The sequence below is a fragment of the Lepidochelys olivacea genome (genome assembly GCF_965140295.1).
Source record: "Lepidochelys olivacea isolate rLepOli2 genome assembly, chromosome: 11".
NCBI lineage: Eukaryota > Metazoa > Chordata > Testudines > Cheloniidae > Lepidochelys > Lepidochelys olivacea.
In genome coordinates this window covers 78,550,716-78,571,066 of record NC_140421.1, presented here as the reverse complement: position 1 = coordinate 78,571,066, position 20,351 = coordinate 78,550,716, and the positions used below count along the sequence as shown (strand labels likewise).

The window sequence follows — 20,351 nt, the reverse complement described above, 5'->3', positions numbered from 1 at the left end:
TTGTGCTATTACATACAGTGGGGCCTACTTAAACCGGAAGCCCTTTTTGATGGAAGAGGCCTGTTAAAAGACATTCTTTTCCATGCACCAGACTGAAAGAGATCCATTTAAGTGAGCTCTGCTGGCCTCTGAAATGCGTTTTTAGGTGCATGCAATGAAGATGCTGTATTTCTACTACTTTTAATTTTATGTGCACTGGAAGTTTGTTCTCTTTAAAAGATTATTCTTGGCAGTTCTTGGGCACCAAGATTATCAGTGTGACAGATTTCTATTGCATCAGGAAATTCTTCTGTCTAAATATGGAAAATAAGTGCCTGTATAATGCCATGGGTCCCGCCTGTTACGTTTTATGTCCTAGATTTGGGTGAGCAGTCCACACAATGCTACTGGTTATTACACAGTCTATGGAGAAGAGGCACTGCACGCTGACCACTTCAGCGCTCGGCTGAGTTTTGGAGACACACAGACAGTATGGGCACGGACTGGGTACCTGGGCTTCCTGCGCAGGACAGAACTTACTGATGCCAGTGGAGGTGAGATAGGAAACCAGGTCTTGGTAGTGTCACCTAACATACAGGGGCATTTGTTTGTAACTCCTTATGTAGCTGAGCAAGCAAAGAGTAAGTCTGTATTATTTATTTGTATTATGGTAGCACCTAGGAGCATGGACCAGGCCCCATTGTGCTAGGCGCTGTACAAACACTGGCCCAGGAAGCTTACAATCGAAGTATAAGACCGAGACACAGTATAAGATGGGTACAGACAGATGGGCAAGTAGAAGAAAATGATGAGTGTGTTGGCTAACCTCGACAAGACAGACATAGGGTGAGGGAAGGGGTAGAACACACCAGTAGAGAGAACGATGCGATGGCAGCAAGGGTCATGTTAGTTCCACAGCGTCCCCCCTCCCCCGCCCCAGTGGATTTACTGAGGAGGGGATCGGCTAAGTAGAAAGAAAAGGGAACAGACTGGATGACTTGGGACAGCGCAGGGGAGACAGGGACAATGTGGAGTGAATATGGGTGGCCCGTAGCATAGGCAGGGGATGGCTCTGCCTCCCACAAGAGGCCCGCGGAGCTCCACCCTTGTGCTGCCAGAAGGCCCCTCCTGCTCGCTGTCCACTACTCGGCAGCACAAGCAGGCGGCTCCTCTTCTGGGAAGCCTGCTGAAGCTAGGGTAGCTGACCAGCAGCCAGGATTTGGGGTGTCTGGGGCCGCCCAGCGCTGGGGGGCCCCCGGTGGTGGGGCCGCCAGCCCGGCACTCTGGGGATGGAGGGGGGGGGCCATGCGCCACCCAGCGCTCCAGAATTGGTGGGGGGTCGCATGCTGTCCAGGGCTGGAGGCGCTTGGGCAGCCCGGGGCTGGGGGGGGCCCTCTGGTCTTCGGCAGGGGAAGGAGGGCGAGGGGGCAGGGCCTCAGGCAGAAGGGGCAGGCCAGGGCGGGGGCTAGCCTCCACAGGCCCGTGATTCACCCACCACCCATGGGAGTAAAGCCGAGGGGGAGGAGGAGAGTGAAGCAACAGCCAGTCAGCACAGGGCAGAGAAAGTCAGAGAAATTTCAATAGTCTGTGGAAAATTAAGGCCCCTATCCTGCAAGATGCTTCAGTGAGAAATAATAAATACTCAGTTTCCCAGGAATTCGGGCCCTTAATGGGCACATGTTCATTGAATGTAATGATTCTGAATAATGAGGCAAAATAGGTAATGCATCTGCCCACTGTACTATTTTAACGATGTGACCATCTTCCTTTTTATCTTGGATTGAAATTGAGAGACTAATAGCACTGGCATATCCGAAGGGTATCACATGTGCTACTCCAGTCAGCTCTGCCAGGCACCGCACTCTTCACCTGCGGATAACTCTCACATTCCGGTCCTCATCCTGAGATTTCTACTTATACCAAATTATCTGGTGCTTCTGGAACGTGCACAAGTGGGAACATTTTCCCCGTTCTCCAGAGGTGAAAGCCTACTACACTAACCCCACTGTAGCTGGTCCAATTTAGAAAATAGTGTTAATCTGATAAGTCTCATTCAACATCTGGTACCTGTTGTCAGTTGTCTGGAGTAGCTCACAACCATGAGGGCCTGTCTCGGGGCAGACTGTCAGTAAACAAGGGCAGACATCCTAAACTAGGGGTATGTTCTAGAATTAGATTTCACCAAGCCAATAACAAATGTGAACTCCTGGATCACTATACCAGTCTTACTATGGAGTCACAGACAGTCCCCTTAGCCTCTCCAGTCTATCTTGCCACCCAGACAAAAATCACAACACATTAGGTTTTTCCCAGTCCTAAGAGACCAGTCATTCACCCCGGATCAATTGGTATTCCAGACCTTACACCAAAGACAATGCTGGCAGCCAATTCTATAGTAAACTAACTGAAGGTTTATTAGCTAAGAAAAGGAAATGACTGAAAGATTAAAGCAGGTAAAATATATTAACAGGTGAGTCATAGTTTGTAACTCAAAATGGTGGTAGAGATGTAATAAATTGCTAGTCTACCAAAACTTATTTCGAGGTACCCAGAATAACTCTGGAGATCTCCACTTTGCATCTGGTACACTTCCCTGTCCAAGATAGTTCGGAGATTAAGGATCTTTCTTTGAATCTATATTTATAGTATCGTCACACAGAAAGCAAGCTGACCATGTCTCTACCCATCTGGGTTTTCCCTTTGTTGAGGATGGGTAAGAAATGTCACTTGCTTTGAAATTAGCATTTTGTGTTAAAGTCCTTAAAGTCTTTCATTAGCATTTCACAAGATTTCTTTGATGGGTAATTTAGTTACAAGGGTATTTGCCATGTAACTGTTTGCTATTACATTCTGACAAGAACAGCTAAGTAAAAAGATTACAAGTAACATTCCACTAGTTTTTATGAAGGTTAAACATCTGAATACACACTTATACATTTAACACTTTGATCTATACCCAAGTGAATTGACCTGAATACACTGATCTGACCTGGTCTGCCAGGTCACACCTTTTATCAGTGGGTAACTCTATACAGTTCAGCAGATCTCACCTTGAGTCACTAAGAGGAGCACAGAGCTGGCTCCTAAACTCAGGATGCTCTGCCATTTGGGAGGACTATCTATTACATGCTGCTTCTCCTCATAGGAAATGGGCCATGAAAATGTTAGGCCAGCTGATTAATGTACGTGCATGTGATTTTGAGACTATCTGTTCTTCACATTCACTGATATCCTGAATGTCTTCACTGTTTCCAGAGAGGCATGATGCCTTGTATGTGGTAGGCTCCTTGGATGAAACACTGGAGCTGAGAGGAATGAGGTATCATCCCATTGATATTGAGACCTCTGTGATCAGAGCGCACAAAAGTATTGCCGAATGGTAAGAGGTTCAGAGCTATATGCATTTTCAGTTAAGAAATTTTTCTGTGTCCTTTTCTTTTTTTAAAGCATCAAAGCCCAGGTTTTGCAACTGAGAATGCTCTGCAGGCAACTTGCCAGGAGCCCTCTCACCCACCTTATTTGCTTATACTTTTGTCTGACAGAAATAAAAAGAGAATAAATTGCTTGTTAGATCAATTAGCTGGGAGTGAAAACAAAAAATGTAGGCCTGCGCAGAGCAGTTAGAATCGTAGAACCCCAGGGCTGGAAGGGACCCCGAGAAGTCATCAAGTCCAACCCCCTGCACTGGGGCAGGACCAAGTAAACCTCAACCATCCCTGACAGGTGTTACTCCAACCTGTTTTTAAAACCCTCCAATGCTTTAATTACCCTTATGGTTAGAAAGTTTTCCATAATATCTAACCTAAATCTCCCTTGCTGCAGATTAAGCCCATTATTTCTTGTACTACCTTCAGTGGACATGGATGAAACAGTGGATCACTGTCCTCTTTATAACAGGCCTTAACATATTTGAAGACTGTTATCAGGTCCGTGCCCTCCCCCCATCTTTTCTCAAGACTAACCATGCCTTTTTTAACCTTTCCTCTAAGGCTTTTATCATTTTTGTTGCTCTCTTCTGGACTCTCCACATCATTCCTTAATGTGGCACCCAGAATTGGACACACTACTCCACCTGAGGTCTCACCACTGCTGAGTAGAGCAGGATAATTACCTCTTGTCATATGACATATGTCATATAACACTCCTGTTAACACTCCCCAGAATAGTATTAGCCTTTTTCGTATCTGTATCACATTTCTGAGTCCTGTTCAATTTGTGATCCACTATAACTACCAGATCTTTTTCAGTAATACTACCACCTAGCCAGGTACTTCCCATTTTGTAGATGTGCATTTGATTTTTCCTTCTTAAGTGAAGTGTTTTCCACCTGTTTTTCCTGGATTTCATTTTGTTGATTTCTGGCCAATTCTCCGATTTGTCATGGTCATTTAGAATTCTAGTCCTGTCCTCCAAAGTGCGTGCAATGCCTCTCATCTTGGTGTAATCTGCAGATTTTATAAGCATACTCTCCACTCCTGTTGTCCACGTCATTCATGAAAATATTGAATAGTACCAGACCTAGAACTGATCCCTGTGGGACCCCAATAAAGACACCCTCCCAGTTTGACAGCGAACCCTTGATAACTACTGACTGAGTACAGTCTTTCAACCAGTTGTGTATCCACTCAATAATAATTTCATCTAGACCACATTTCCCTAGTTTGCTGGTGAGAATGTCATGTGGGATTGTGTCAAAAAGCCTTACTAAAATCAAGACGTATCACATCTACTGCTTCCCCCGTCCACTAGGTCCATAATCCAGGGAAATTAGATTGGTTTGACATGATTTGTTTTTGACAAATCCATGCTGGCTATCCCTGATAATCCCATTATCCTCCAGGACATACAAATTGATTGCTTACTAATGTGTTCCAGTAACTTTCCAGGTTTTGAAGTTAGGCTGACTGATCTGTAATTCCTTGGGTTCTCTCTGTTCTCTCTGTTCCCCCTTTTAAAGACAAGTACGGTGTTAGCCCTTCTCCAGTGTTCTAGGACCTCTAGGAGGTCTCAAAGATAATTATTAACGGTTCTGAGATTGCTTCAGCCTTGAATACATCTCACTTATCTAATATTCTTGTCAGGGTTCCTTCCCCACTCTGAACTCTAGGGTACAGATGTGGGGACCTGCATGAAAGACTCCATAAGCTTATTCTTACCAGCTTAGGTTAAAAACTTCACCAAGGTACAAACTTTGCCTTGTCCTTGACCAGTATGCTGCCACCAGCAAGCGTTTTAAACAAAGAACAGGGAAAGAGACCACTTGGAGACGTCTTCCCCCAAGCCCTACACACCCCCTTTCCTGGGGAGGCTTGAGAATAATATCCTAACCAATTTGTTACAAAGTCATCAAAGACCCAAACCCCTGGATCTTGGAACAATGGAAAAATCAGCCAGGTTCTTAAAAGAAAGATTTTATTTAAAAAAAAGAAAGATAAAAATCACCTCTGTAAAATCAGATGGAAAATACTTTACAGGGTATTCAGATTCAAAACACAGAGGATCCCCCTCTGGGCAAAACCTTAAAGTTACAGAAAACAGGAATAAACCTCCCTCTTAACCCAGAGAAAATTCACATAAAACAAAAGAGAAACTAATCCGCCTTGTCTGGCTTACCTCTACTGGTTGCAATATTGGAGACTTGGATTAGGATGGGTTGGAGAAGATGGATTTCTGTCTGGCGTCTCTCAGTCCCAAGAGAGAATGAACAAATGTGAACAAAGAGCACAAAACAAGAGCTTCCTTCCCCCAAGATTTGAAAGTATCTTGTCCCCTTATTGGTCCTTTGGGTCAGGTGCCAGCCAGGTTAGCTGAGCTTCTTAACCCTTCACAGGTAAGAGGATGTTGTGCCTCTGGCCAGGAGGGATTTTACAGCACTGTATACAGAAAGGTGGTTACCCTTCCCTTTATATTTATGACAATTCTTTAATCTGTTCTTTCCCTATTTTGGCTTGTGTTCCTTTCCCCTTGTTAATATTAATTGTGTTAAGTATCTGGTCACCATTAACATTTTCAGTGAAAACTGAAGCAAAATAGGCATTAAACACCTCAGCTTTCTTAATGTCGTCAGTTATTAGCTCGCCTTCCCTGCTAAGTAGAGGATCTATACTTTCCTTTATCTTTTCTTTGCTCCTAATGTATTTAAAGAACCTCTTCTTATTGCCTTGTCTGTCCCTTGCTGGGTGTAACTCATTTCATGCCTTACCCTTTTCGATTTTGTCCCTACGCGTTTATGCTATTCTTTTGTACTTGTCTTTAGCAATTTGTCCAAGTTTCCACTTTTTGTAGGATTCCATTTTGACTTTCAGGTCACTAAAGAGCTCCTGGTGGAGCCACAGGATATGTCTACGCAGCAAAGAAAAAACCACGGCTGGCTCATGCCAGCCAACTCTGGTTGCGGGGCTGTATCATTGTTGTGTAGACTTCCAGGCTTGGGCTGGAGACCTGAGTTCTGGGCCCCTCCCACCTCACAGGGTCCTAGAACCTGGCTCCAGTCTGAACCCAGACGTCTACACAGCAATAAAACAGCCCTGCAACCCAAACTCTGCAAGCCCAAGTTGACTGGCATGGGCCAGCCGTGGGAATCTAGATTGCTGTGTCGACATACCCATATTGGCTGTTACTATTCTTCCTGTTTTTCCTTCGCATCGGGATAGTTTACAGTTGTACCTTTTAATATGGTCTCCTTGTGAAACTGCCAGCTCTCCTGAACTGCTTTTTTAACTTAGATTTTCTTCCCATGGGACCTCACCTCCCAGTTCTCTTGTTTGTTAACGCCTGCTTTTTTCAAGCCCCTTGTCCTTATTCTGCTGCTCTCACTTCTTCCTTAGAATCACGAACTCTATCCTGTCATGATCACTTTCACCCATATTGCTTTCCACCTTCAGATTCGCTAGCAATTGCTCCCTGTTTATCAGAATCTTGCCTAAAATGGCTGTCATCCTGGTTTTTTCCTCCACTTTCTGGAGCAAGAAGTTGTCCCCAATACCTTCCAAGAACTTACTGGACATTTTGTGTTTTGCCACATTACTTTTCCAACAGATCTCTGTGTAGCAAATTCCCCCATTACTACCACGTCTTATGTTTTGGGTATTTCTGTTGTTTGATCTAGAAATGCCTCATCCAGCTCCTGATTTGGTGGTCTTTAATAGATCCCTGCCATGACATCGCCTCTTTTTCTCCCCTTTTATCTTCACCAGGGACTTTCAACTGGTCTGACTCTCACATCTTTCTGGTCCTCGGAACAAATGTATATATTCTTGATGTATAATATGGTATCTCCACCCATTTTACTGTGCCTGTCCCTCCTGAATAACCTATTCCCCTCTATACCAATATTTTAGTCATAAGAATGGCCATACTCGGTCAGACCAATGGTCCATTAGCCCAGTATCCTGTCTTCCAATAGTGGCCAATGCCAGCTGGTTCAGAGGGAATGAACAGAACAGGCAATCATCAAGTGATCCATTCCCTAGGGACACTTCAGAGCATGGTTTTGCATTCCTGTCTATCTTGGGGCTAACAACCATTGATGGACCTATCCTCCATTAACTTATCCAGTTCATTTTTGAACCCTATTATAGTCTTGGCCTTCACAACATCCTCTGGCAAAGAGTTCCACAGGTTAATTGTGCATTGTGTGAAGAAATACTTCCTTTTGTTTGTTTGAAACCTGCTGCCTATTAATTTCATTTGGTGACCCCTAGTTCCTGTATTATGAGAAGGAGTAAATAACACTTCCTTATTTACTTTCTCCACACCGGTCATGATTTTATAGACCTCAATCATATTCCCCCCTTCGTCTCTTTTTCAAGCTGAAAAGTCCCCGTCTTATTAATCTCTCCTCATACTGAAGCTGTTCCATACCCCTGATCATTTTTGTTGACCTTTTCTGTACCTTTTCCAATTCCAATATATCTTTTTGAGATGGGGGCGAGCAGAACTGCACGCAGTATTCAAAATGTGGGTTTGCCATGGATTTATATACAGGCAATATGATACTTCCTGTCTTACTATCTCTTTCCTATTGATTCCATCATTGTTAGCTTTTTTGACTGCTGCTGCTGTTTTCAGAGAACTATCCACAATGACTCCAAGATCTTTCTTGAGTGGTAACAGCTAATTTAGACTCCATCATTTTATATGTATAGTTAGGATTATGTTTTCCAATGTGCATCACTTTGCCTTTATAAACATTGAATTTCATCTGCCATTTTGTTGCCCAGTCAACCAGTTTTGTGAGATCCCTTTGTAGCTCTTTGCAGTCTGCTTGGGACTTAACTATCTTGAGCAGTTTTATATCATCTGCAAATTTTGCCACCTCACTGTTTACCCCTTTTTCCAGATCATTTATGAATATGTTGAACACCACTGGTCCCAGTACAGACCCCTGGGGACCCAACTATTTGCCTCTCTTCAGTCAGAAAACTGACCATTTATTCCTACCCTCTGTTTCTTATCTTTTAACCAGTTACTGATCCAGGAGAGGATCTTCCCTCTTATCCCATGACAGCTTACATTACTTAAGAGCCTTTGGTGAGGGACCTTGTCAAAGGCTTTCTGAAAATCTAAGTACACTACATCCCCTGGATCACCCTTGTCCACATGCTTGCTGACCCACCTCAAAGAATTCTAGTAGACTGGTGAGGCACGAGTTCCCTTTACAGGAAATCATGTTGACTCTTCCCCAACAAATCATTCTCATCTAGGTGTCTGATAATTCTGTTCTTTACTATAGTTTCAACCAGTTTGCCTGGTACTGAAGTTAGGCTCCTGTATTTGGCGGGATCGCCTCTGGAGCCTTTTTTAAAAATTGGTGTCACATTAGCTATCCTCCAGTCATTTGGTACAGAAGCAGATTTAAATGATAGGTTACATACCACAGTTGTTAGTCCTGCAATTTCACATTTAAGTTCCTTCAGAACTCTTGGGTGAATCCCATCTGGTCCTGGTGACTTATTACTGTTTAGTTTATCAATTTGGTCCAAAACTTCTTCTAATGACACCTCAGTCTGGGCAGTTCCTCAGATTTGTTACCTAAAAAGAATGGCTCAGGTTTGGGAATCTCCCTCATATCCTCAGCCATGAAGACCGATGCAAAGAATTCATTTAGTTTCTCCACAATGGCCTTATCATCCTTGAGTGCTCCTTTAGCATCTTGGTTGTCCAGTGGCCCCCCTGGTTGTTTAGCAGGCTTCCTGCTTCTGATGTACTTAGCAATTTCTTTTTATTACTTTTTGAATCTTTGGCTAGTTGTTCTTCAAATTCTTTTTTGGCCTTCCTCGTTATTTTTACACTTCATTTGCCAGAGTTTATGCTCCTTTCTATTTTCCTCACTAAGATTTAACTCCGCTGTTTAAAGGATGCCTTTTTGCCTCTCACTGTTTCTTTTACTTTGTTGTTTAGCCATGGTGGCACTTTTTTGGTCCTCTTACTATGTTTTAATTTGGGGCATACATTTAAATTGAGCCTCTATTGTTGTGTCTTTGAAAAGTTTCCCTACAGTTTGCAGGTATTTCCCTACAGCAGTGGTCCCCAACCTTTCTGTGGGAATAGCACATTCCTATTGCCAACAGACTATGGCATGTGCCAAGCACCCCACCGCCGAAATACCGCCGAGAAGTGGCAGCGGAAAGAAGCCTCGCTGCTGAGAAATGGCAATGCTTCTTGGCGGCATTTTGGCGGGTGGTTCTCAGGTAGCCACGCTCAGCGGCAGCATTTCAGCAGCGCGGTGTCCTGCGGGCACACACAACTGCCCCAGCGGGCGCCATTGCACCCACGGGCACCATGTGGGCACCCCTGCCCTACAGCTTGGTGCTGTACCTTTTACTTTAACTAACTTCCCCATTTTTGTATAGTTCCCTTTTCTGAAATTAAATGCTACCATGTTGGGCTGCTTTGGTGTTTTCCCCCGCATAGGGATGTTAAATTTCATTATGTTATGGTCACTATTACCAAGCGGGTCAGCTATATTCACCTCTTGGACCAGATCCTGTGCTCCACTTAGGACTAAATCAAGAATTGCCTCTCCCCTTGTGGGTTCCAGGACTAGCTGCTCCAAGAAGCAGTCGTTTAAGGTGTCAAGAAACTTTATCTCTGCATCCCATCCTGAAATGACATGTACCCAGTCAATTGAGGGATAGCTGAAATCCCCCATTATTGAGTTTTTTATTTTTATCGCCTCTCTAATCTCCCTGAGCATTTTACAGTCCCTGTCACCATCCTGTCAGATGGTCAGTAGTATACCTCTACTGCTATATTCTTCTTATTCAAGCATGGAATTACTAGCCATAGCGATTCTGTGGTTCAGTTTGGTTTATTTAACATTTTTACTTCATTTGACTCTATGCTTTTTCATATATAGTGCCACTCCCCCACCAGTATAACCTATTCTGTACTTCCAATATATTTTGTATCTTGAGACTTCTCCAACCAAGTCTCTGTCATACCAGTTAAGTCATAATTTAGTTTATGTACTAATACTTTCAGTTCTTCCTATTTATTCCCCATTCTCCTTGCATTTGTGTATAAACATCTAAAATGGTGAGCAGGTTCCCTCACTGATTTCCCTTTTGTTGTTCCTCTAACCCTACAGTAATTCTCCATGGCCCCAACATCCAACCCTCAGTTAACATTGCCTGTTTTTCTAATTAGTGGAATAGCAAACTTTAACTGGCCTTCTCTGTGGGCTGGTCCTCCATAACTAACATATATTGTAGCTAGTGGAAAGGCAGTCTAAGCAATTTGTGCTACATTTATTTTTGAGCTACACTATATGTTTTGCGCCTTCTGCATAACAAGCATAAATTTCACATGCTTAGTTAAATGATCAGTTAAGAAAAGAACTTTTTTTAAAGTTGCATCCAAGTAGAAACTTTGAGAATTGCTTGTATCACAACTTGATTTGAAAATTATCAAAAAGAAAAGGAGTACTTGCGGCACCTTAGAGACTAACCAATTTATTTGAGCATGAGCTTTCGTGAGCTACAGCTCACTTAGTTTTGGTGTATACTTTGTGGGCTTATCAGATACTTCTGTATTTTTACCAATGTATTAAGCCTGCAAAATTATTTGATTTTACACATTTTTTTAATTCAACCTCTTTTAATGTACTCTTACTCCATAGTATGCCATAAAATAAAATGGCACACGTCACAGAGGTCAGGATGGTGGGGAACTCTATAATTAGCTGCAAGAACCCTGTCATGAAAACCCCCCGTTCTCTTAGCTTTCCCAAATAGTTGTCTTTGGAAACTGATATTTCCCATGTTTGATTTCTGTTCAAAGGTGATATTTGTGATTGAAAGTTTGAGGAAAATGCCTTCATATATTTGATTTGCAGGAAAATGGAGGTGAAGGTAGGAACTACAGTTCGGCCACTTAAAATATTCTACCTGCTTTCTTGAGCATGACTCCAGCAAAAATGGCTGGAACTTGGAAAACCAAAGCCATCATTGAGAGAGTCCTCCTCATGATTTGGAAAGAACCACTTGAGTGAGTTAGGGCATTTGTAGCTGGCATTATGAACGTGTGCAGTGGACTTCCCATGTTAAATCCGAAGAGCATGTGTAGATTGATGCGGTGTGCATGGATCAGGAGCTTCGATTGTGAATACCACTCAAAACTGGTTAAAAAGGAAACAGTCAAGCTTTGCCCAACTGCAGCCTCTTGATCTGTATGTTCCAACTCTGGAGCCACCAGCTCTCTTCTTGTTTCCCCCAGTTGTATGGTGTGAAATATGTTTGGCAGTTTTAAAACTTTAGGCTAAAGGCTGGGATTTTCAAAGGAACCTAAGAGACTTTGGCACCCAACGCCCATTGAATTTGGTGAGATTTGTGGGCTTTATTCCCTTAAGGCTCCTTTGAAAAGCCCAGCCATAAGCAACATAAATCATTCTTTACGCCCTTAGGCTATGTCTACCCTTGGAGCTAGGGGTGTGATTCCCAGCTCTCATGCATGCTAGCTGCTGCTGAGCTAGCATGCTAAAAGTAGCAGTCAGTGAGGTGGGGTAGCAGATGGGGCAGAAGTGAGAGGGCTGGCACAGGTAGCCCGTCTGAATCAATCCTGAAGCACTTGCATGAGAGGAAAGTGATCAGGAACAGCCAGCATGGATTCACCAAGGGAAGGTCATGCCTGACTAATCTAATCGCCTTTTATGATGAGATTACTGGTTCTGTGGATGAAGGGAAAGCAGTGGATGTATTGTTTCTTGACTTTAGCAAAGCTTTTGACACGGTCTCCCACAGTATTCTTGTCAGCAAGTTAAGGAAGTATGGGCTGGATGAATGCACTACAAGATGGGTAGAAAGCTGGCTAGATTGTCGGGCTCAACGGGTAGTGATCAATGGCTCCATATCTAGTTGGCAGCCGGTATCAAGTGGAGTACCCCAAGGGTCGGTCCTGGGGCCGGTTTTGTTCAATATCTTCATAAATGATCTGGAGAATGGTGTGGATTGCACTCTCAGCAAATTTGCGGATGATACTAAACTGGGAGGAGTGGTAGATACGCTGGAGGGGAGGGATAGGATACAGGAAGACCTAGACAAATTGGAGGATTGGGCCAAAAGAAATCTGATGAGGTTCAATAAGGATAAGTGCAGGATCCTGCACTTAGGACGGAAGAACCCAATGCACAGCTACAGACTAGGGACCGAATGGCTAGGCAGCAGTTCTGCGGAAAAGGACCTAGGGGTGACAGTGGACGAGAAGCTGGATATGAGTCAGCAGTGTGCCCTTGTTGCCAAGAAGGCCAATGGCATTTTGGGATGTATAAGTAGGGGCATAGCGAGCAGATCGAGGGACGTGATGGTTCCCCTCTATTCGACATTGGTGAGGCCTCATCTGGAGTACTGTGTCCAGTTTTGGGCCCCACACTTCAAGAAGGATGTGGATAAATTGGAGAGAGTCCAGCGAAGGGCAACAAAAATGATTAGGGGACTGGAACACATGACTTATGAGGAGAGGCTGAGGGAGCTGGGATTGTTTAGCCTGCAGAAGAGAAGAATGAGGGGGGATTTGATAGCTGCTTTCAACTACCTGAAAGGGGGTTCCAAAGAGGATGGCTCTAGACTGTTCTCAATGGTAGCAGATGACAGAACGAGGAGTAATGGTCTCAAGTTGCAGTGGGGGAGGTTTAGATTGGATATTAGGAAAAACTTTTTCACTAAGAGGGTGGTGAAACACTGGAATGCGTTACCTAGGGAGGTGGTAGAATCTCCTTCCTTAGAGGTTTTTAAGGTCAGGCTTGACAAAGCCCTGGCTGGGATGATTTAACTGGGAATTGGTCCTGCTTTGAGCAGGGGGTTGGACTAGATGACCTTCTGGGGTCCCTTCCAACCCTGATATTCTATGATTCTATGAACCCCTGGGGACCTCAGAGTGGCTAGCTCAGGTTTCCGCAGCTACACAATTATTTTCAACTTGCTAGCTCAGTGAGAGCAAGCGCGGGTATGTCTACACAAGTTGGGAATCATACCCCAAGCACATAGTGTAGACATAGCCTTACAGTGGATTTAAGCCGTTTAGAAACAATCTAAGTCATTAGATATATATCACACAATATGTACTTTAAAAACTCAGTTTGAAGGAAGAAAATATGGAGCTGGAGGGCTGGATTAGAGGTACATAGAATACCCTAGAGATTTCTTGCACGACTGAGCGTACAATGCTAATAGGTGTATTTGCCAATTGCTGATAGATCCCTTTCACTCTAAAAGTGTAGAATTGACTGATGGTGTTTGTGGATTGGTGGCTATCTCCCAGACACCCCCGGTGGCCTCAGGGCAGCCATGCAAGCAGTCCCTTGTCTTAGTTTCCCTTCTTGATTCCTCAGAAAAACTTAGTACAGCTTCTGGAGTATATAAATTGACCTTCCATGGGGTTAATTTATTGCAAAAGTCCCACTACCATAAACCAGAATCCCTCTAGCACAGTCCAAACAATACATTCATCCCAACAGTCCATCACCAAGTACTGCTCTGATCTCTCTCACCACACCCCTGTTCCTCCAGCTGGGGTGCGTCTCTGTCCTGTTTCTTGCCAGGCAGGGCTCCAGCTCTTGCCTAAAGACGTCAGTGGGGTCACGACTCCATCACTCCCCAGCCTTCTGTGGCCATCTGACTCAGGGAGCCAGCAGGCATCTCCTGCTGCTGCTCTCAGCCTTCAGCCCTCTCTAGCTGTGGTTCTCTGACCTGGGGAAGTTTATAGGTGACTCACTGCCTTCAGCTTTCACCAGCCTGCTCTGGCTCCACTGCTCACTGGGGAACTCTCACCGCTCCTACCTTCAGGGACAGCACCTCCCGCTGAAGCGCTCGCCGAGCTGTGCTCTGCCTCTGAGCTCTCTCTCTACTGTTCTAGACACCTTCAGCTCTTCTCTCTCTGATTCTGGATTCTCCCTCTCAGGACTCTGACCCCCCCACCCTCCCTTCTTTGCCTTTGGGCCATCTCCCATGTGCAGGGGGCATCTCCACCCCACTCATTATACCAAGTGAGGGCACACCTGGGCTGCAACAGGAGGCTGGGCCTGGTTTCATTTAAGGGGCCAGTTACCCTGTTAGTGTTTCAGAGTAGCAGCTGTGTTAGTCTGTATTCGCAAAAAGAAAAGGCGGTTTCAGAGTAGCAGCTGTGTTAGTCTGTATTCGCAAAAAGAAAAGGAGTACTTGTGGCACCTTAGAGACTAACCAATTTATTTGAGCATAAGCTTTCGTGAGCTACAGCTCACTTCATCGGATGTTAGTGTTGCTAGTCGTTATAAAAGAGAGTTTCCTTTTTGTTCCTTGGACAACCTGTATATATTAAATGCAAAGTAAATAAATGACTGTAAATACTTTGAAATCAAGAAACAAGAAAGTTAAAGCTGAACATTCAGTCTTAACTCTGTCCCCATGTACTTACGCATTACAGTGCAGTCTTTAAATTCATGGTCATGTGTTATCTTAGATACACGTTAATGTTTATAGGAGAAAAAAAGATACACTTTGATATTTAATATGTTGTTTGGACAATAATAAAACATAATCAAGAGATGGCAGAGTCAGATTTTGTTGAACTATAACTTCCACATCTGTCTCTTATGTACTTAGTTTCATATCAACAGAGTTTGTTTACATTGATTGTATTGTTTATCTCAAGTATTTTCGCAGGGTTGGGTGTTGGTTTTTTTTCCCAGTTAGCCTCTGTCTAGGAGAACTTTTCTCTTTGGTGCTTATTCATAGTAGTTTATTTCCCCCCACACACACAATTAATGCTTGTTTTATACCAACAGTGCTGTGTTTACATGGACCAACTTGCTGGTGGTGGTTGTGGAATTAGAAGGCTCAGAGCAGGAAGCACTGGATTTGGTGGCACTGGTAACAAATGTGGTTCTGGAAGAACATTATCTCATAGTTGGTGTTGTAGTCATTGTGGACCCGGGAGTTATTCCCATCAATTCTCGTGGTGAAAAGCAGCGAATGCACTTGAGAGATGGATTTTTAGCTGACCAACTGGATCCTATTTATGTCGCTTACAACATGTGAAAATACAAAACCACACTGATGCTGAAGCACCAAAATCTAGAGACATTCTGAATAGGATCTAAATCAGTTTGCTGAGTTTTTTAAGCTTTTGAAGACCTTAGTGAAAAACGAGGTGCCAGTCTTCATGGAACTTCTCTCACACCGCACTGGCTTTCACAAATCCATTACAACTCCTCTATTAGGACAGAGAATTACTGGAATTCTTGAAGGAAATTTGTTAAACTGTCAAGGAACAATATTTTTTATTTTTTTTTTTACAATACTTATGAATGTCAGTATCTTAATGCACTGCATAATGCAACATAAAAACGGGTGGGGAGAAAACACCAGCTGAAGACAACTCTTGGGAACAGTGAGGAAAGTTGTGGCTAGTCATCCTCCAGGTTTTCCTCCCCGTTCTGGTTTGATGTCTGGTAACTACATTGGCACATAACTTTCACAATTTTTCTTATCTCCATCTTGTCCTCTACTGTATTGCATGGTTTTTGTACATATTTGAGGTTAAAAATGCTGAGCCATTTTTTATTTTTAACCAATGACTCAGCACATTCAGAGCACACCAACTCACTCCAATCCTGGATTGTGTGTTTAAAACTATACTATTGTTCAGCCTTCTAGTACCAAGCAAAACTGAATACTGCTTCTTTAACAAGGTTACTCATAGTGCCATACTGGATTCTGTAGCATTAAACACTCTATTGTAGAAAGATAAATTAGTATCTGGTTTTAAACTACTTTATATACAGGAGGCTTGCTTGCTTTCTTGTTTTCATAATTTCATATTAGTTAAACAGTAAATGTGCTTGTTTTCGTAGTGCTAAGCTATTAATTATTGCCCTGCATAATGCCAACTTTTGAACAATTATTTTCATTCCAATGCCAAAAGAATCAGAATCATTAGTGTAAATGCCTGAAAGCATGATCTTCCGATATATTATTCACCAAGTATCTGAACTAAAATACTGAACTGAACTAAAAGTTATGAGATAATGATTTCTCACCATGGAACACATCTGATAAAGATAACTGGGTCTGCCATGGTGTAAAATTTCATCTTTTAGTTGTGCATTGACAAACTTTTTTTGTTCAAACTAAAATACCCAGTTGTGGTTGAGTCCAGTAAATAAAACTCTTGACATTTCTGCCAGATCTAATATTATAGTGAACCTAATTCTGAAAGAGAATGTAAAATCATTCAGCTGCTTCCAATGTCTGAAGAGAGGCATGACTTTAGCAAATAATTATTTTTGTATCGCTAATAATGGCTATGTGATTTTTTTAAATAATGCATGAGTTTGGTGAAACAGACAGGTTTTTCTAAAAGGCAAGATGCCTGGATCAGTGCCTAAGAAATCTGGATGTCAGTTCCCCAACATAAGGACACTAAATGACTCTTCTTGGTTAGTAAACTAGAAAATCTTCCCAAAAAAGGCTGTCACATACAGTAGTTCTCTTTTCCTTCATGGTGTTTGACTGTGGTATACTATACAGATACATACCTTGGAACTTTAATTTGACTCTGTTGTAATTATGTACAGAATTGTGTAACTTATTGTTTGAATTAAATGCAGCAGTCTTAGCTATGAACTAATGGACATCCTTGTAGTAAAACAGCAGGCAAGAGGAAAGAACTACTTAACCCCAATTTTAATGTTGTAGTTTTTTAGCAAATAAAACATTGTAAGATTTTTGTATTGATATATTGGTGACAGTGAGATAAGTTGCCTTGTAAAGTAAAATTTAAAAAAGCACATTAAACATTTGAAAATGACTATTGGAAATTTGATTTGCCAGATGTTAAAAGTTGTCATATCTTAACACCCAAAAAAAAAGTTTTCTATTGTCTATATAGAAAATCACTATAAAGCAGTTTTGTGTCCACATTTAGGGTTTGCTAAATACTTCTCTCAGTAGTGAGGTTTTTAAAACTTCCGTTGTGAATTTCTTTAAAACTACTTAAAACAGGACTTGCTTAGATTTTAATTGTGTGTCCACCACCACCATGTTCAAGACACAATCACTGCAGTGGGCAGCAGCCATCAGAGTAGCTCTCCCTGTCTACTTGAGTGCTGCAGGAGGAGGAAGAAAACCAGTCACTGCCAGTCGGGTCCCACGCTGGCACTCCCTGCTCTTGAGCAGGCAAAGGAGCAAGTTCCTGAGACACTCCCCCAACTCGTTAGGCCAAAGCTTGAGCGAGAAGTCTGGCTGCTGCTATCAGTAGGAGGGAAGAAAGGTTTCCATTCTGAGAAGAAAACTGGATTTGGAGGGAGGCTAGGAACACTGGATGAGCTACAAAGCCTCTCCCTATGGTGCGTAAGCTGGGAAATGGGAGGAGGATGGGGAAAGGCCAGAATCTTTTAAGACCAAAATGCACTGAAACCTGTGGTGAGAGTCTTGTGGGAAAGAATTTGTCGTCTTGCGGGGTCTGAAGTATTTTGTTTCAAGGGAAGTGTGTCACCTACTTAATCAGTACCACCACTTCTTTTGGTGCTTTCCTTACAGGCCTTCCATGCAAGCAGTGCAACCTTGTGTAGTGGATGAGTTGTGGTGAGATCACACACTAGAGGCGTACAGTTGCATACTACATATGACTGTAGCAATATATATATTATTAAAGGTTCCATAGTCCTGTCCCAAACTTTTTACTACAGAACTCTGAACTATGACAGACATCAGAGATTCATTCATTTCCTAAGTCACCAACGAGGAAAAGGGAAATGAGAGAGAATTCCAGTAGATGACAATTTTGAGTGGTATGGCTAAGGAAAATATTCAAGATCTGTTCATACTGAGTCTGTATGACAGATCCTCAAACCTCTTGGATTTGAGAATTTTTGGCTGCTCATGGTGACAGAAAAATGTCTTTCACATTCCAAACCAAGTCTGTCTTCATATAAAAGTACTGCAGACGGATCCAGTGTATGGGAAATCGTCTTGAAAAAAATTCCCTCTTTATTTAGCAATGGAGATAGCATGGACTCCTGTGGCCTGATGTCAATGTGAAGATGGAGATTGGATACGCTCAACTCTGTGGCAAGAACCAGAATTTATTGGGTCACCTCCATCCCGCACACCCAGGAAAGTATACAGTGTGGTTAGATGTTGATAGATGTTTGGCTCTGTGTGTGTGTTCGTTCTGTGTGCCGCCCCAACCCTGCGCAGAGAGCTGGCATGGCAGACCTCAAGCGAACCATTCAATGACCACAAGATCCATTAAGGGACGAAGGCACCCAGCCAGGTTTATTGTTGGCAAAGCATGGTACTAGTCTCCTGCAGACTCTACCAGACCAGTAATACATGCATGCCCATAACAATGGACCACTGAACGGCGGGACTTTCCATTCCTCCCTTGGCCAGACGAAGATACTCCCTCTGAGAGACATCTTTATTCCCCAATACAAACAAGTTAGTACTGCCCCTTTAGCATAGTTACTGCTCCCTGATGTGCCTAGTTATCATCTTGTACATGTTGGTTCAATCAAAACATCTCTATTACGTATTGTCATGCTGACCTTCTCTTTTAGGAGGGGTCAGTGTGTTCCTGTTATCTTTGGGGAATATTTTTGTACCATCCTTGATATCTCGATGTTCTGGTACCACTTGATATTGGGATGTGTTTGCGTGAGTACTCTGTGACTAGCACTTCTTAGGAATACGTATTTCTGCAATATCAGCCCTGCTCTTGCCAGATTCTGTGAGCAGGATTTCATACAAGGGCTTATGTCTCAGGCTCTCTTCCTATTACTATGGGTTATTGCTTATATAAAGTGGCGTGATGAACAGAACTTGAAAGAAAGAGCCTGTGATGGGGTGTTCACCCCATATTACCTGAAGAGTTTAATGTAGGCTAAGAAGGGGGCAAATTAACAAGACAGGCCACAGCTGAGAGGAATCAGGTGGCTTAAGTGACCCCCTGACTGAATGAGGGAGCCCAGCTGAAGAGGAACCAGCTCGGCTGAATTTATAATGCAAAGATGGCTGCTGGGACATAGGCGGCAGTCACTCCTGGGAGAAGAGAGGTATGTTTGGGGCTACAGAGGCAAGTAGCTTCCAGTTACTCCCTGGGGGAAAGGAGTTGTGCAGCTGGCAAATCCAGAGATTGTGGGGGAGTGGAGTGCCAGAAGGTAAGGAAGGGGCTTAGGGAAAGGCAGTGAGGGAACAGACAGCTGCTAACTAGAGGGTCCCTGAGCTGGAACCCAGCTTAGAGGGTGGACCCTGGTTCCCCTGCCAGCCACTGGGGAAGTGGAAGACTGCCTGAGACTGTTTGTTAGAAGAAACTTTAATACCCCAGAAAAGTCAAATACACATAGTGACCTGCCATCTCATAACCTGTTTGAACCCCACCACCTCATCTTCACCAAATGGGAATAATCACCTTTCCCTCCCTGGATGAATGGTTCCTGAAAGGTCCCTAATTCCTTGATATACAGGCAGCAACTAGCACGACCTTCTCTCTGTTCCACTCACTGGGCCTCTGCCTCAGTGCAGAAAAGTGTCCTCACACCCATTCAATTAACAGATTTCATCAGGGCCACTCTGGGCTCCTCCACCGCCAGAGCACAGTTGCCCCAGGAGAGATTTGCTGCTATGTCCAGCCTCATCTCAATAATACAACAGAGGCTGCAAACCACAGCAAGGGCCTGCCTGCAACTTCTGGGCCATATGGCAGCTGGTAACTTTGTGACACATGTAGCAAGACAGCATCTTCAAGTCTGGCTGAGAACCATCTATACACTCAAGCACAGTCTATCCAAGTGGTTGTCCATATCTTGGAGTGTCCTCGATTCTCTAAACTGATGGAAGGATCCACAAAGGTATGCATAGGAGTTTTGTTCTTGCAGCCTCCTCCCACAGGGACTA

The 20,351-nt window shown here is 43.3% G+C and overlaps 1 protein-coding gene across 2 annotated transcripts in view; it reads left to right on the top strand.

Moving 5' to 3' along the window:
* DIP2A (disco interacting protein 2 homolog A) overlaps positions 1 to 17,262 on the top strand; it is a 246,059-nt gene extending 228,797 nt beyond the window's left edge. For both annotated transcript variants that reach the window (XM_084644034.1, XM_084644035.1), the window contains 3 exons: positions 359 to 533; positions 3,235 to 3,358; positions 15,239 to 17,262. In XM_084644034.1, coding sequence (XP_084500160.1) covers positions 359 to 533; positions 3,235 to 3,358; positions 15,239 to 15,491 — 552 coding nt within the window. In that variant the 3' untranslated portion in view covers positions 15,492 to 17,262. The remainder of the gene's footprint in view (positions 1 to 358; positions 534 to 3,234; positions 3,359 to 15,238) is intronic.
* The last annotated feature ends 3,089 nt before the right edge of the window (positions 17,263 to 20,351 follow it).